The sequence below is a fragment of the Poecilia reticulata genome, chromosome 17 (genome assembly GCF_904066995.2).
Source record: "Poecilia reticulata chromosome 17, P_reticulata-male-v2, whole genome shotgun sequence".
Classification (NCBI taxonomy): domain Eukaryota; kingdom Metazoa; phylum Chordata; class Actinopteri; order Cyprinodontiformes; family Poeciliidae; genus Poecilia; species Poecilia reticulata.
In genome coordinates this window covers 21,532,572-21,549,622 of record NC_088846.1, presented here as the reverse complement: position 1 = coordinate 21,549,622, position 17,051 = coordinate 21,532,572, and the positions used below count along the sequence as shown (strand labels likewise).

The window sequence follows — 17,051 nt, the reverse complement described above, 5'->3', positions numbered from 1 at the left end:
AAAATATTCTTTCCTTTGCAGCCGGGCAAGATTGAGTCAGCAGCAGAACAAACTGTGTATGTCTGGCTGAATCCAACGCCCAGAGCACCAGCTGTTGGTTTTAAGGCTTACACCACATTTTTCTGCATCCTGTAACATTAAACGTTTTCCCAATCAGGGCTAAAATGCTTCATAAACTTTTTTTTTCTGGTTCATGATTTCTGCTTCAACGTTTTATCAGAATATGCCAAAAAAAGTAAAATAAGGCAAAACACAAAGCGGTGTAGTTTCACTTTATTTACGTTTTAAAATGAAAACCAAGTGAAAAAAAAAAAGGCAAACAAAAATAAACATTAAAAAAATGATTAAACATGGTTACTTACAATCATCAAATCTCAAAGTCAGACCTCAGTTTGTATATTCAAAGCATGCTCACTACCGAGGGTGTGTCGGGGGAAGGTCAGGGTCTCATGGTGCATCTGCAGGGTTCTTCACATGCCAGAAAAGCAGGAGTAAATTTAGGCTCAGGGCCTGAGGCGTCAAGGGAATATATGTAACAAATGTACAGCCAGTTACTGATTGCAACACACCCACTCACAGCTCTGAAGCCCTGTGTGGTTTCCCTGCCCTCACCCCAAATGTAACGTGATCAGTCATCATGGAAACTTCCGGACGGCCAGCCAGGGAGTCCAAAAAAGGACGGAGAGGCAACAGGAGATAAGGAGACATATCACATGAGCCATGCCGTGTGAGGGGGAGCTAATCCTTAAATCATGTGCAAATGACACAGTACTGGTTTTGTCTTATTCTTACAAACAGTTAATTTAATTACAACTTTATTTATTTATCCATTATGATTTCAGCAGAGATACACAGTAATGAAACAATGCAGCTAATTGCTGACATGCAGAGTTTGGTAGCTTCCAAAAATTGTAAAAGTAGCACTACTTTAACTCAAATCAAAATAAAATAAATATTAAATAATAAAAGTAAAAATAGCTGTCCAAGTAAGAGTAAAGAAGTATTTGGTTTAAAAACTACTGAAGTACTGAGTAACAACAAGTAAAAACATCTGATTTAATATTTTAAAATAATGTAATCAGTGGGACAAAAATGTAGTTATTCTAAATTCTGGTATTTTACAACCTCAAATTAAATAAAAACAACAGATTCAGGCAGAAATTTTCCAAATAATAATAAAAAAAAACTACTAAACTAATATTTACAGTCATTAATCCAAATAAAATATATGTTGGAACAGGATGAAGTACTTCTAGTGCCAAATTGTGCAGCAGGAAAATAACATTTGAAAACAAACCTTGTTCACAAACAATAAGTCTCACTTTAGCCTGAACTGAAGGACAGCAATACTTTATAAAAAAATATATTACTTAAAAGTATAATGTAGCAAAAAATAATCCTAAATGTTTTTTTTTCTTTTTTATGTTATTTAACATAAAAAGCTGCTGCCCCCGCGACCCGATTCCAGGATAAGCGGCAGAAAATGGATGGATGGATGGATGGATGGATGGATGGATGGATGGATGGATGGATGGATGGATGGATGGATGGATGGATGGATGGATGGATGGATGGATGGATGGATGGATGGATGGATGGATGGAAGTAAATAGAAAGTTAAAATGGCCCAGCTGCATATTTTGTGGAATGAAAGGAAAATTTTACATGGTTTTCAAAGTGGTTGAATCTGCAAAGAGCAACATTCATTTCCAATCAGACCCCCTTTCCTCTGATACTCCTAAATTAAATCCAGCATAATTCGCTGCCTTCTAATTAGTAAACAGCTGCACTGTAAAACATTTGAGATGCATTTAGTTGTGTCTTTGGGTCAAATAAATTTAGTGAGTTTTAGATTTTGAGCCTAAATGTGTGTTTGTGAAAGATAAACTTACAGCAGTAAGTTGTGTTAACTTTTTATTAAGAGTTGAAAAAACTGGAGTTTTTAGGTTAGCACTTAAAAAGCACTGAACGAAGAAAAAGGGAGGAGTGGGAACTATTTCCCAGAATGCTTAGCGGCATGTTTTTGTATGCTGAGATGGAAGAACGTTACATTGATCTGACTCTTGTCTGTTATTAAGGAAAATGTTTATTGTAATGTTTGAGGATAATGTCCTGTTTACACTAAATGTTTTTGAGCAGAATTCATTGTGGAGTTTAATAAAATTCATTATCAGATCAGAAAGTTTTTTCATGCAATTTAAAATAAGATTGTAAATTATTCTAAAGTAAAATAAGTAGCTATTTTAACCTGATATTGTGAGTAAGAATAATAGAGAAATATGGGCTTTTTGAATAGTTTTTTTCTTTCATGTTGTGAAATAATTATTTGGTTTAAATTGCAGCATTAAGTTAAAACTCAATTCAAGATTAATGAATTTAAAAAACAATATTTAGAAAATTTGTTTGTTGTTGGTAAATCAACTTCATAAACTTTAATTTCTAAGTTTAAAACCAAAATCATTTTCTAGTTGGCTTAAATTGTATTTTTAAGGCAGCATAAGGACTTTCATTTTCAAGTTAAACCTCCTTCAAATGTTTTACAGTGCATTAGAAAAGGATGGAGGGCAGAAGAGTTAGAAAATAATAATTGTGCCATCATGAAGAAATAAACTGGCTACTTCTTGGGAGATTAGGTTACCTGCTTTCTGCTGGAAAAACATTTAGATAATTGCTTACGTTTTAATTGGTTATAAGGCGGCAGAAAGAGGAGGTTGCCTAGGAAACCATTCATGCAAGAACCACCGAGTCAATAATTGTGGAGACGTTTGAACAGAGTTAGATTATAAAACATTTTCACAAGAACATCTCAAGGATCTCTCTTTAATTATCTAACAACTAAGGAGTGTGGGACAACTGTAGACCTAAAACAACATGGCCGTCCTCTTAAACTGGCCGAGCGAAGAGAGAATTCATCAACAAAACAACCGAAGGCGACTCTGGAGGAGCTGCAGAGAAACACAGCTCAGGTGGGACAATTTATCAACAAAACTGCTACTATTGTCCTCTGTTCAGATGGAACATAAATGTACATATTTTATCCTAATTACAAATCTCATGTGTGCATTTTCCTAAACACCCCAATCCTACTGTGAAACTTGGTGGTGGCAGCATCTTACTGTGGGGAAATGCATTTTGTTGGCAGGGACAAGCAGAAAAGAAACCAAAACATAAAGCCAGAAACAAAAATCATTAATATGTAAAATAATGGCATCTAGAAATGACTGTAAACATGTCAGGTGAACAGTTTGAACATCTAGAACATTTGTGGAACGGCCCAGTCAAAGTCCAGACCTAATAAAATATCTCTGAGAATCTAAGGGAAAGACTTGAAATCCCAAGAGGAAAGTTACGGTTGAAGGAAAGATAAAACTATGAAGGGAAAGCAAACTTATCAGAGATGCCTGGAAGATGAATGGAGCTAAATATTCTGTTAGAGGACAATTAGAGGACAATGTGAGACTTCAAGCAGGTCAGTGACCCTAAACATGCAGCGAAGGCTGAAATATCATCATTTAGATCAAACTCTATTATTTACAGTCAGTCTAGTCAAGAGTTAGTTCTGGATATCTGTGCTAAGTGTCAAAAATATCAAACAGTTTCCATCAGATGAGAATGGAAAAAGTTTCCAGTCTCAAAGCCAACAAAGACAAACTCTGAAAGACCTGCAGCTGCAAATGAGGTCAAAGGTAAAAGTTCATTCTACAAAGAAGCACCACAGAGGGACTGAGCACAATCTCAACAACTATGTGTAATTTTCCTATCAGTAAACATTTAGTTGGTAGTTTGTTGTGATCGTTTTGTGGTTATGATTTATTGAAATATTTAAAAGTGAAACTAGTTTTAATGTTGAGCAGCTCTGAAAAAAAAAATGAAAACCTCATGGTTGTTCCCCCAAATATTTATTCCTGAACTCTTCCTGAGTTAAAACATTAGCATTTATGTTTCTAAATTAACATGAACTTATTTTCTTTACGTTATTTGAGCTCTGAAAGCACTTCATCTTTTCCCTTATTTTCACCATTTCTCTTTTTTCTGCTAATAAAAACAAAAATTTTGCTTGAAAATTGAGAGACATGTTGACAATAGTTCAAAGAATCAAAGAACAATGATCATTTTACTCAAACATAAACCTATAAAAAGAAAAATCAGAGAAACTGATTATTTAAAGTGGTCTCTTAACTTTTTAGAAGTAACGTGAGCTGCATAATTTGACGTTTTTTAGTTGGAGAATTTAAAAAAATACACATAAATTAATTATTACCTCCTCTGCATGTGGACATTTTTGCTTTAACAATGCAAATAGTACTTTAAAGTGGCATAAAAAAAACATGTACAGCGACAGAAACACAAGTAATATTCTTAAATTTGGTTTAGTTTAACAATATATAATTTCAGAAAAATAAACTTCATGTATTAAAGACAACGTAAGACGCAGATTAATCAATAATGCTGCTAGTATTAATGATATTTATAAGTAAAGAGCCTTCAGATGACATTTGTTGTGAATTGTTTCCACATTAATAAACTGAATTAAACTGAATTGTTAATAATTTGTGTAAAGCTCAATAATCACATCCTTCAAATCAGATGTTGTAAAGTAAAACTTAAACATCCCAAACTGTTTCCAGCAACATATTTCTGGTTTATTGTTGCTTCTCCCTCATAAAAGAAATTAAGATTAATACATGTGATCGACACAAGACAGACAAAAGGTCAGACTGTTTTTAATAGCTCACATATTGAAGTTGCAACACTAATTTGTCACATGTCGATGAATGAAAAACATGAAGATGGACAGAGCAGCATGTGGCTAAGGGATGAAACACGAGGAGAGCTGACCGAGCAGATAAGGTTAGGCAGAGATGTCACACTAAACGGCCTGTCAAATCATGAATTACTCAGTAATACTACACTTTAATTAAGCATTTTCCTGCAACATACATATTTTATTTATTGTTTTTTTGGCTTTGATATACACACACAGCAGCAGAGTTTATTCATTTTCATTTTTTCAAACAGTTTTCCAGCTTCTCACCTGCTTTGTCTCCCCACAGATCAGTGGTAAACCCTCTGGATTTATCATTTTATTCCTCAGAATGGCAGAGTAAGGCCTCACAGAAACACAACTGGTATATTCCATGAACGGGGGGAGTTTCTTCTAGTAAAACCATTTTAAGACCATCATCTTCTTTATTTCTCACAAGAAGCAAAGTTGTGAGCAGCCTTGGTCACCTAGATCGATATATTCAAAGTGTAAAAGCATTAGTCTTTCACTCAGGGAGTAATTTGCTGCTGCTGCTCCTGTACTATCAAAACAACCAGAAACTTTTTTTTTTGCTTTATTTCCAAACCATTACTAAATTACAGTAAAAAACTATTATTGGTGCAACATTTGTTGTGATTTGTTTACTTTCAGGTCACACATACAATAAAGGCTCAATTCAACGTTAATACTTACTGGCTATATTTTGTGGGTTACATGTTCTTCTCAGGAGGTCTCCTGCCAAACCGCTGCTGAGGCTCGGTGCTTCTTATAAATCTGGGTGGTGGCAGACAGCCGGACTCAGAACGGGGCGGAGCCGGACTGAAAACGGAGGCGGACCCAGAACGGGGCGGAGCCGGACTGAGATCGGAGCCGGACTCAGAACGGGGCGGGGGCGGAGTCAGAACAGGAGGAAGGTTTCTCTGTCTAAAAATAGAGCAGCTTTCCATGACGATGCCCTATTTGGCTGAGGAAAAGTCACTAGGTGATAGTCCATCTGACAGAAGACGAATATCTATCTATCTATCTATCTATCTATCTATCTATCTATCTATCTATCTATCTATCTATCTATCTATCTATCTATCTATCTATCTATCTATCTATCTATCTATCTATCTATCTATCTATCAGTGGGTATGAAGGATCTCCAGTAGCAGTCAGTCTTGCAGTGATTCTTAAGAGGCCTCTGCCTGAAGGCTGACTGTCATGACATGCTAACAGCTCAATATTGAGCAAACTGTCCTGAAAGACACCATCAGCTGTTAGCAAGCGCCGCTAATCCACCTTATTTGCTTTTGCCGCTCCTCTTTGAATCTTTGCCGATAGTTAGAGAGACGTTGGAATCCGAGATATAACGCTTCCCCTTTATGACAGATGGAAAAGATTTTCTCTTTCTCATGCTCGCCAAACATGAAGCCTCGTTTTCATCTCCTCTGGGATTTAGGGTCATAGTTTAGCTTTTATTGTAGATGCTAACTAGCTGCACCTGGTTCTATAAATAAGACCTCGTTGAGACTCTTGTGCATCCAAAAGTAAAACAATATAAAGGCAGAAATCCTTCCAACTGCACAGCATCCAGATGGAATCGTTGTCCAAATAAAAATAGCTGAACTCCTCCAGTCAGTCTTCTTGTTGCTGCAGCCAAACAGCTCAGTTTTTCTCACGAAGGCATTTAGTTTGTCCATGTGGAAATCTGCAGGTTTGATGTGACCCTGAAGGCTTTGTTTCAGAGTAAGAGCTGCTTTCTTAGGAGCAGACAAAGCAGGTTAACATTAAGCTTCTGGAATTGCCTCAAATAATGTGTTATTATTTAATAGAAATATTAAAAATCAACCTGAAAAATCAGAACAGGAAAAAAAAAACAAGAATAAAACAACAATATTGCATTTATCCAGAAGAATATTAAAACTTTGCCTATCCTTTTTGTGCACCTCATTATCCACATTTTGAGAAAATTCACAGGCACATTAGGCAACGCTAATGCAACAAAAACATGAAATATCAAGAAATAGAAAGAGCTATACTGCCGCCTTCTGGTGAAAGTTTAAAACTGTGTCAAGCCATCGCGAGGTGTGAACTCCAACCAGGTTTTTTTTAGGAATCTTTTTGATGTTTTCAACAAAATTACAGCAAACTACAAGACCGTACAAGGTTTTGAATTGTTTTAACATTCCAGTTTCACAAATGAAAACCCAATAAATAAAAATAATTTATTTAAAAAAACATCTGCGGTTTGCTGATCTGCAACACTTGGAAAAAGATTAAGTACATGTTTAATTATAGATGCGCAAGTAAAGGGAAGATATTAAAAGATTGGGTGATTTTCTTTGTGGAAAATAATTAGATTTAATGGTAGCTTTGGGGTGACCGGTGTTCACACCCGTGCGTAAAGTTTACTGAACAAACGTCCTCGTGTAATCAAAGTTAACCATGGCGAGGGAAGGGTTAATTCATCGTCATGGGAGTTTGACTTTACAAAAGTAACTGGACACATTTCCAGAGGCCAGGTCCGTCCCTCCTTTCTGTTCAAGCTGTTAAGTTATGCTGCTTCCAAGAGTTGGACCCGAGAGCGCATCTTCGCTTTTCATCCTCTTCTTCCAGCTTCTCTGCACCTGATTTCTGATAACATATCATTTAAACTTGTGCATTTCTTTTTATTTTCTCTTATTTTTGTCATGGCAAAGTGGTTGGTTTTATTATATCTTTCCCTAGTTCTTCTGCCTTTAGTTTTTGGACAGCAGCGCCCGGCTGGACCCTGGCGGCACCGCATCCAGTGGGAGAACAACGGGCAGGTTTACAGCTTGATGAGCACCGGATCAGAGTACCAGGCTCCGGCTCGGTCTGGCAGCCAGTCCCGAGTTTATCTGAGCAGGAGGAGGGAGGGCGCTGCCAGCAATGTGCCGGGTGCGCACAGGGGAGCGCAGGTTGTGAGGTTTACTGACGCGCAGCGCTTCAATTCCTCTTCATCCGGGAGTTTGAGAGACTCGTTAAGCAGAAGAGAAGCTGCTGGCGCATCCAGTAACACAGGAGAGCAGCAGCAACTCCAACAACTACGTGCAGTGAGGGACGGGATGCTTGTCTCCAGGCAACCCGCGCATCCATCAGTTCTGGAAACCGAACCTGACGCTCCCGCTCCGCTCCCAGTGTCAAGAGTTTATCTAACGAACGAGGCTGATGAAGACGGCATGGTCAGCGACGACCCCCGAAATCCGTTCAAAACGCACAGGAACTCTGTTTTTTACAACACGTATCCCGCCAGAGGCAGGTCAGTGGGCCGGACGCGCCACCCGCCCGGGACAGGGTACGGAACCAGATACTTCCAAAACGGTGAGTCCAAAAGTGTCTCTTTCATTGAGAACAAATCCGGTCACATTAAAAACAAGCCTCGCTTTTTATCGGAGTACATTTACTTGAGTAACATTTTTTGGGGAAAAAAATACTTTCAGGAGTATTTTAATTACTTGAGTAATTTTATTTTGAAGTTTATACCGCTACTCTTACTTGAGTAAACTTTCTGGATCTCTACCCAGTTTGAGTAACTTCACAAATATAGTTTAACTAAAAATTCACCGGACATGAACACACTCCTGCAGTTTTTGTTAAAATTTCATAACTTTACTATTGAAAGAAATTGATTTGGAAATGTTTATTTTGCCTCATTTTGTTATTTTGTAATTATGCTATGAATTCTTTTCATTTAGGTTTTTAAAATACCTAAATATAATCATAACTTTATATTTTTATGCATCCGAATATGTAATCTTTAAACATTAAAAGATTGACGTTTTGATCAGTTAGCACATATTTTACTCTTGAGTAAGTTTTACTTTTACTGGAGTAAAAATGTGTGTTTGTATCAAAAACTGAAACATTTTCAGGAAGCATCTGATAGAGTTTGATATCCAGAAGTTAAAATGTACAAACTGGATTGGATAATCCTTTATTGATACTTCTTCTTAAGATTAGGAGGTTTGTTAAGATGAATGTCAAATTTTATTATCATAAAAAGTATGCATTCATATTTTAAAGAACAGCCAGGGTGTATGTCTGTTGTAATTCTCAGGAAGTTGTCATTTAATCAGCTGCATCTCAATAAATTGAAATGTAATCTAAAATGTCATCGATTTAATTTAATTAATTAAAATATATTATAATTAAAAACCTAAAATTATGTTTTGCTAAAGATTATTGGAAAGTTCAGTGGAAAGAAAAAGTTTAATAGCTGCTCCAAAAACAGAGATAACTGCAGGCTTGAGAAGATTGTGAAACCGAACCAGTTCATCAGTTTTTTGACCAATTCAAGATTCAAAATTCAAGTTCTACACTTGAATTTGATGATAACGTTGGTAAATAATGTGTGCTTCCATCACTCTGCTGCTGTGATACTCTGTCTAACTAGATAAATATATATTTTGTTTTAAAAAATGCAAGTTTATTGCTCAATTATTGCACTTTAAGCAGTCCTTCCTGATATAAATCAGCAGTAGCTTCTACTGCATCAAAGCTGCTTTAATGTAAGCAGTAGCTCAGTTGCTCCATGTAGGAGAGAAACACAGCCAAACATAAAAACTCTTCTTAAGTTGTTTCTCCACCATTCACACATGTAGCAGTGAGTACATGACCTTGATTGACAGCGCTACGACCCTCCTCCTGGCCCTGATTGGTTGGGTTTTGTTGGAAGTGGTGCATTCCTTCAACAGGCAATAGTAGCTCAGAGAGGAGATGGAGGCGGTCAATCTTTTCACAGTCACAACATGATGATAGTTTTAACAAATGTGAAAAAAAAACAACATATTTTTTAAAAAGTAAGACTTTGTTTTTTAATTTCCAACTTGCATAATTTGATGATTATCCTTTGAATCTTCTGATTCTGTGAGTATTTCAGTTTAAGGAGCGGTGATGTGAACTGAGAAAAATGCCTTTGAATCAAGCTAATACCAGAAACAATGATCGTGAAGGAATGCAAACATTTTTTAGTCCAGATTTCACCTCCACAAACTGTTTCCAGCCTAAAAATGTTGGATTGTCCTTCTCCAGGACTGCCAGACCTCATTCCAGACCCCTACGCCATCCAAGCAGGGACTTACGTCCAGCGCATGCAGATGTACGCGCTGCGCTGTGCTGCAGAGGAAAACTGTCTGTCCAGGTATGTTTCCAAAGGTCATTCAAGTCTGGTACGCACTCAGCTGCACGTCCGCACAGTAACTCACACGAGCACATGAAACTTTCCTTTACATTTCAGCTTTAAGTTGTTTTGGGTTTTTTCTTTTTTTTTTTTTTATTTATCTAAGTGACGTTATAAAAGCTGTTTGATCTTCCTATGGAGAAGTGACTGGCCAGAATAAAGTCCTGCCAAGACATAAATGTTCTGGGTTGATTTTCCCAAAAGCACTGAGCTCACTCGAACAAATCATTTGTGCTTCAATACATTTAAGAAAACTACAGCTGGGAGCTCAGCCAGCAGCAGCAGCAGCGCTTTCCAGCTCCTCTTATCCCATTTTTTATTTTTATTTTTATCTCCATCCAAGGTCGGCTTACGCGCCCAACGTTCGAGACATCGACTTCAGGGTTTTGCTGCGATTCCCTCAGAAAGTGAAGAACCAAGGAACCGCAGATTTCCTCCCGCTCAAGCCCAGATATCAGTGGGACTGGCACAGCTGTCACCAGTGAGTTTAATATAGAAATAAGAGACGTCACATCATTTTGTTTATAGATGGTCGGATTAGTGCTGCTCCGTTCTGATATGACGAGCCAGGAAAGCATCACCACAACCCCAAAATACAGTCATAACAATAAAATGGCGTCCCTAAAGGCATTCCTGAGGCCCGCCAGAAAAAATAAAATGTTATTTTCAGTTCAGCTTAATCTGTTTTACATCCTCAGGCATTTCCACAGTATGGACGCCTTCAGTAACTACGACCTGCTGGACATCATGACGGGACGTAAAGTGGCTGAGGGACACAAGGCTAGTTTCTGCCTGGAGGACACGGGCTGCGACCCGGGATTCAGACGACGCTACGCCTGCACGTCTCACACGCAGGTAGAGCTGGAAATGAAGTGTGAGCCAAGACTTTACAGCTGTTATGACTTTCCTTCAAACATACAAGTCCAGGTGGGCCTGTTGGTCACTGTAAACGGACCTCCAGCTGCCGCCAAGCAGAGTTTCTGTTCAGCAAGAGAGCATTTGGTAAAACCTGTCAAAAATCTGCCTTTTCCAGAAAATATTTAAGTAGGATTTTGTCCTAATTTGGTCGGAAAGGAATGAAAAAGCCTTCTAAAATTATTCACAATAAGCAATTAATCATGTTAAATTAAAATGAGCTTGATGATTAATATTTTTTGAAGGGACATTTTGTTTGTTGAGAGTTCATAATCCATTTTACTTATGGTTTCAGTTGTGTGTGGTTTTTATTTATTGTTTATAAAATATCTTCCAGTTTCAGTGTTGAGTTCTTTACAAAAATGTAAGTTTATTGGTCTTTGAGAGGGCAAACTTGTATTATTGTCGATATATTACTTGAAAATGAGTTCAAAACAATATTATAATTTATTATAATAATTACTGGGACAATTTATCATCTAGCAAAATTTATTATCGTGACAGGCCCATTTATACCCCTTAAACTTTTGCACATTTTAACATGTTACAACCAAATAGATGTATTTTACTGGGATTTCTGTGATTAAAAAATTGTTACAGTCAAACTCCAGACATGATCCAGTTGAAAATTTGTGACTAAGCTTGAAAATTAACTCTTTTATACCTAAGTTTCAAATCTTCGCCTGGATATTCTTGCTTATTTTAATTGTACGCAGCTCTTTAAATGTTATGTGAGTAAATATATTTGCCCATTTATCCATAACAAGTGGAACTTTCAGCATCTAGCTAGCAAGTTATTTTCACTCCCTGCTACGGCGGGAGTGAAATTACCGTAATAACCCCATGTTGGCTGGAAAGCGCAACGTCTCCCCTCTCAGGAGCCGTTGGAATGTTTCAGATAGCGCAAAGTGTAGCGGAATTACGGTAATGCTAATTTGGCCGCTACGTTCGGTCTGGAAGGGTTCAAGTTTACAGACTCGGCTTGCGCTGTTTTGAATGAAGAATAGAAATAAAATTCCCCCTCTAAGTGCAAGACAAGTAGAGAAAAATTCTTAAAAACTTGCAGCAGTAACTGCAGCAAAACCTGGTTCTACAAAAGTATTAATGGACGGGGAGCTGAAGACTAAAGAAACAAGAAACTTTGTGTAATTTTCCCTTTACTTCACAGTTATATTGTCTTGGTCTATGACATGAAATTCAATAAAATACACTGAAGTCTGTGATTGAAAAAATTAATTGGCATAGATATTTCTATTCCGTCAAATTTAGTTTTATTCTAAAATGTTTTTTCGTCACAAAACTTTATTGTATCTGTTAAACTCAACTCTATGAGTTGAGTTTGTATAACCGGACAAAAATACAAACTTGACAAAAATAGTGTATTCACAATTTTGAAAATTCTTAATTTATTAATTAACTTTGCTGTAAGTGCAACAGAATTAGTCAATTAATTGATTTTTCATTTGTTATTACTGATACACTTGTCTTGCTAAAAATAATCAGAAATTATACAAAACAAAGTTAAAATGACTTAATTACAAAAATGCTATCAGTAAATACAATCAATGCAAAACTTTAAATAAAGACAGTTATAATAAAAAGATACATTCATCTTTCATCAAGAAGAAATACAAACTTTTTCCAGGTTCTCACAGTTTTAAAGAGTGGATGTGTTTGTGTTTTCAGGGGCTGAGTCCAGGCTGCCATGACACTTACGCCGCCAACATCGACTGCCAGTGGATCGACATCACCGACGTTCCTCCAGGAAATTACATCCTACAGGTTTATGATTCATTCTCCTGATTCATGATTTCATTGAGTTCACAGCAGAACTCCCAACGGAATCGACAAGTTTTTTTTATTTTGTGTGTTTTCTTCAGGTTACAGTGAATCCCAATTTCCACGTCCTGGAATCAGATTTCACCAACAACGTTGTGAGGTGTGACGTCATATACACAGGCATTTATGTTCAGACACGCGGCTGTCGAATAGCAAGGTACCAACCACGCACTTTAAGAACATTTTAATAATCAGTTCGTGCAGCTACACACTTTGTTGTTCTATTACAGATAATGTGGTAAAACTTGATTAATCTGAAATTCATGTGAAACTTGTGTCCACTTCCCAATCATCTATGAGATAAAATAATTTGAAGGTAGTCCTCCCTCCATATTCCATCCACTTTGAGCAGCACCATTCCTGAAAAAAGATCCACAGCATGACACTGTCAACACCATGCCTTATGATCATTTCTCAGCAGAGCTGTCCTGTTATTGTGGTCAAATAGTCTAATATCTTTCTGATATGAATATAAAACATTTCACCAGAAGTAATGCTGTTTCTCCATGTGAGCATTCCATAATTTTAATCAGGAGTTGAGTTTGAAGGAGGTTGTGTCAATCCGATGTAAATTACAGAGATATTCCAGCACTTTCAACTTCATGAGCATTGACTTTTGTTTAATTGTCTGTGAATATTTAAACAAATTCACTTTTATCTGAGCTGGACAATATGTGGTTTCTTCTGAAACTAATTAGTCACAGAAAAAACTTGGACTTATGTTCAAATGTCTGAACATAGATTTTGGTTTGATCTGCTGAGTATTTGCTAATCCAATGAATGCAGGCAAATAAGTCATTGTTTGCTTGTAAATGGGATTAATGTTCTGCAGAAGTGAACAGGTCATGACTTTGTGAAGTAAGAAGATCTTAAGCATCATTTGTGAAGTGATTTAGATGAACTTTTGCATAGATTTTACAGAAATTCTTCTATAAATTGTAGTTTCTGCAAACGATAATATTGTTTTTACACTAATGGTTGCAGAACAGTAAAAATAAATCAGTACAGCCCATCATTCATATAACACTTTTACCCATAATATACATGTAAATCCCAGTTTGTCATATGTCCATACATTTATCATGTCTTTCTTTTTTTCAGGGTTTAAATATTCCTAAACTCCAGCATCAAGCTGCTGGGTTTCTCCAGCTGAACGTCGCCTCCTGTATTCTGAAAAAAGCAACTGGTGAAGTTTGTATTACAGATTTAAATGGAAAAAGTTGCATTTCTTGGTCATTTCTGTAAAATATTGTGAATGAAACTAGAGATTTAATAAGAATTACTTGATTATGCAAAATCAGCAAGTACTGTTGCTTTGAGAAGCGTTGCTTAGCGGCTTTAAATCTTTGTTTTGTTGTCGTCTCTCGGCTCTGTTCTTGTTGTGCGCTGCTCTGTCCTGTATGTGTCTGCAGGGTTCGTTGTATATTTTAACAATAAAACTCCTGGAAAGTTTTAAAACCAGCAGCATTTTTGGTCAGGCTCCATCCTTCAGGCTGGACGGCCGTCAAGTGAATGTTGTTTAGTCTGAACCCAACTCTGGGGAAAACAATCTCAGAAACCTCGAAGATCTGTCCCGAGTTATGTAGTTTGGTTTATTTAAAAAGCTGCACGCAGCGGGATACTGAAACAACTGTCAAGTGTTAATTCTGGCAACTGTTGCACAAACATGGCAACCTCATGGTGGATGTGGGCTCGACCAAAAGTAGCTGTGATAATGAAGGAATGTCCGGTTTAAACAGAACAACCAAATATTTTCAGGGAACATCAGATTTGTTCCCCATGATACACGAAACACTGATTATCCTTAGCCTTTTCCTTCAACCTCACATCTGATTTGTTATTTACAAGCGTAGGTTGGAGGCAGAAATGTACCTACACCCATTGTTTGCATACATGTAATTAATTTGGGCTTTTAATGATTCATTAGAAATGTTCTCTTTCCAGTTGTTCTCTCCAACGAAGACACTGGTGCTCCAGTTCAACTAAAACCTTGTTGGTTTTGGGTCGTTCCTAAATATTATGACCAATTTCCTTACAGGAAATTGACAAAAGCTGCGTTTCCATTACAAATCTTTGTGGATATTCTGCAGCTCTCCAAAAAAGCCCCCCACAACTTCGCAATTGCGGTGTTGCCATTAAATAAGAAATTAAACTAAAATCACGCGATAAGTCATTGGAAAACATTTTGCACCATCATCCTCCAACTCCTTCCTGTTGTCTTCTCCGTTTTTTCAACCAGTAATCTGACTGTTGATCACCTCATCCTAGTGCAAAAACTTTTTATTGAAAAATATGAGTTTTTTTTTTATTTTTATTGTGTTTCCATAAGCAAATTTATATTTGTAGTTTCAATTTTCACAATTTTATGAAAATGGAGTTAGCAATAGTTTGGATAAGATGGTTGACTGAACACAGTTGCATGTTAGAACATGATCCTTGACACACGTCAAAACTGGCTGTGGAGTTATTTTTAACTGATTAATTTATTTTAATTTAGTCTAAAATGAATCCCCAGAATCAACCTGACCACAGCTCTACTGAAGGTCTAAGAACTGGGTTTAAAAACCAGAATAAAAGTGGATAAATATCCTCACAGAACTGCACAAAAAGCTTGTTGACGGCTACAAAAAGAGTGTTGTCAGGCTGGGGCGCAATTATCAACCAAAACATGTGCATCTAAAAACTTTTTTTGTTTTTTAAATCTAAGTTTTTTGTATATCATTACATCCAGGGGCTGTAAAGTGGTGCAGTTTGTATTGACAATGAGTGGATGTTTCTCTCCTGGAAAAAGAACTGTTCAAAATCTAACTTTAAAAGCCTCAAATTAATATGAACTGTTAAGTCAGAGTAAAATTTCTGAGCTTAAATACGTGTGTTAGAACAAATATGAGTTTTTGTCGACTTTATTTTAATAAAATATTGTTGAGAATTTATTCCGGTCGGATTTAAATCAACGCACTTTGTTGAGTTTTTGAAGTTATGAGAGCAACATTTCTAAAGTAAATCTAAATCGCCTCCATTTTTATGTGAAATCTTCTTTATTTGCAATAAATATTGTGTTTTAAAATAAAAATGAAAAAAATTGTATGTTACTGCAGCATCGTGTGGTGCAAGAACGCCTTTTTCCCACTGTCGGGTGAGCGGAGGAGCTCTGCTTTGATGGATGTGGTTGAGCAGCTTGTGGCCTCAAACACAAACAGAGCTGCAATCAAACACCGATGGCATGTTTGCCGACAGATCTCTGTGAAGGCACAATAACGAGATCTCATGTTTCTGTGTCACTTTTACTGAAACATGTCCAGGGAGGATTGAACAGAGGCCATTTGTTACTGTCCGCCCTGTTGCATTGTTAAAGAAAAAGCCAATTTCTTTATTCTAATTCAACACATCATGCTTTCGTCGTCACTGGGGACTTTGCAGAAAGTTCAAATAAGACATATGCTGGAGGATATATATAAAGTATTTCACCAGCATGGTGTTTGAGTTCAGTTTTAGCTTTAGAAACCAGGACATTTTAGTTGCCAGGCTCCTTCCCTGCATCAATAGATTGTGTAAGCCACAAAATATGTTTGGAAATCCCCCCTACTCCAATTATCCATCTCCATTCCTGTTTGTCTTGGACGTCTGGAGCTAATATTTACAGACGGGGATCTTTCCAGCAGCTGATTTCACCTACAAAAGCCTAAAGTTGAGATTGATGTGCTTGACTAAATAAATATCAGAGTTCAGAAATGTGCTAAGAGCTCATTAAGGTTGTACTTGAGAACAAAACTGTTTTCTTTGTTACTAATGTTGGCTGAATAAACACCCACAGCGTCTTGAGGTTTCTACAATAAAATGTTCATTAGGAACAATCCAGTTGTAATGGGGCCGGCATCCTGCGTTTTTTAGTTTTTATCCCTGGTTCAACACACCTGAATCAAACGATGGTTCATTAGCAGACGACCTTTGACTGAATCAGAGGTTAAAAGCATTCCTGAAAGGAAAATGAAAGAAAAATGGCAGAAACAGTGGGAAGATTATTCAAAAGAGATTGTTCTTTAACAATTCAAAGAACCATTTGAATTTTGTGGTTCTTTGAATTTCAAAGGATTTGTTTGAATTAAAATTGCTTGTGTTTCCAGCACAAACAACTGTTTCCTCCAGCAATTTGTGCTGGACGAAACAATTCAGGAAAGAATAATAACTATTACTGCTGGGACATTCAGGTCTTAATGCAACTTTACATGTATGTGAGTTCTATGGGTAAAGTGAGACAATAAAGTATGCAATGTTTAGGAAAAAGACAGAACATAAGGAGGCTCAAAATGGAAAAAAAACTGTATAATTTTATAAATAACTTTTTCT

The 17,051-nt window shown here is 36.8% G+C and overlaps 1 protein-coding gene and 1 long non-coding RNA gene across 3 annotated transcripts; one reads left to right on the top strand and one right to left on the bottom strand.

Annotated features, from left to right (window-relative positions):
• Positions 1-767: 767 nt before the first annotated feature.
• Positions 768-5,556, bottom strand: LOC145547873 (uncharacterized). Its single transcript, XR_014084118.1, has 2 exons — positions 5,459-5,556; positions 768-5,232 (listed from the first exon to the last, which is right to left on the bottom strand). It is a non-coding gene; the product is annotated as an uncharacterized LOC145547873 (long non-coding RNA).
• Positions 5,557-5,574: 18 nt separating this feature from the next.
• Positions 5,575-16,571, top strand: loxl5b (lysyl oxidase-like 5b). 2 transcript variants are annotated; one of them, XM_081597743.1, is made up of 7 exons: positions 5,575-8,092; positions 9,803-9,911; positions 10,294-10,431; positions 10,661-10,805; positions 12,552-12,647; positions 12,746-12,861; positions 13,806-16,571. In XM_081597743.1, the coding sequence occupies exons 1-7, from the start codon at positions 7,441-7,443 to the stop codon at positions 13,810-13,812; spliced, it is 1,263 nt and encodes a 420-aa protein (XP_081453869.1). In that variant the 5' UTR covers positions 5,575-7,440; the 3' UTR covers positions 13,813-16,571. The 2 variants fall into 2 exon arrangements, with proteins under 2 accessions (XP_081453869.1, XP_081453868.1); XM_081597742.1 differs by having other exon boundaries at positions 10,649-10,805.
• The last annotated feature ends 480 nt before the right edge of the window (positions 16,572-17,051 follow it).

Coding starts and splice junctions, on each gene's coding strand:
- loxl5b (XM_081597742.1), top strand. CDS start 7,441: ATGGCAAAGTGGTTGGTTTTATTATATCTTTCCCTAGTTCTTCTGCCT. Junction 8,093..9,802: donor AACCAGATACTTCCAAAACG/GTGAGTCCAAAA, acceptor GTCCTTCTCCAG/GACTGCCAGACCTCATTCCA. Junction 12,648..12,745: donor CAGGAAATTACATCCTACAG/GTTTATGATTCA, acceptor TGTTTTCTTCAG/GTTACAGTGAATCCCAATTT.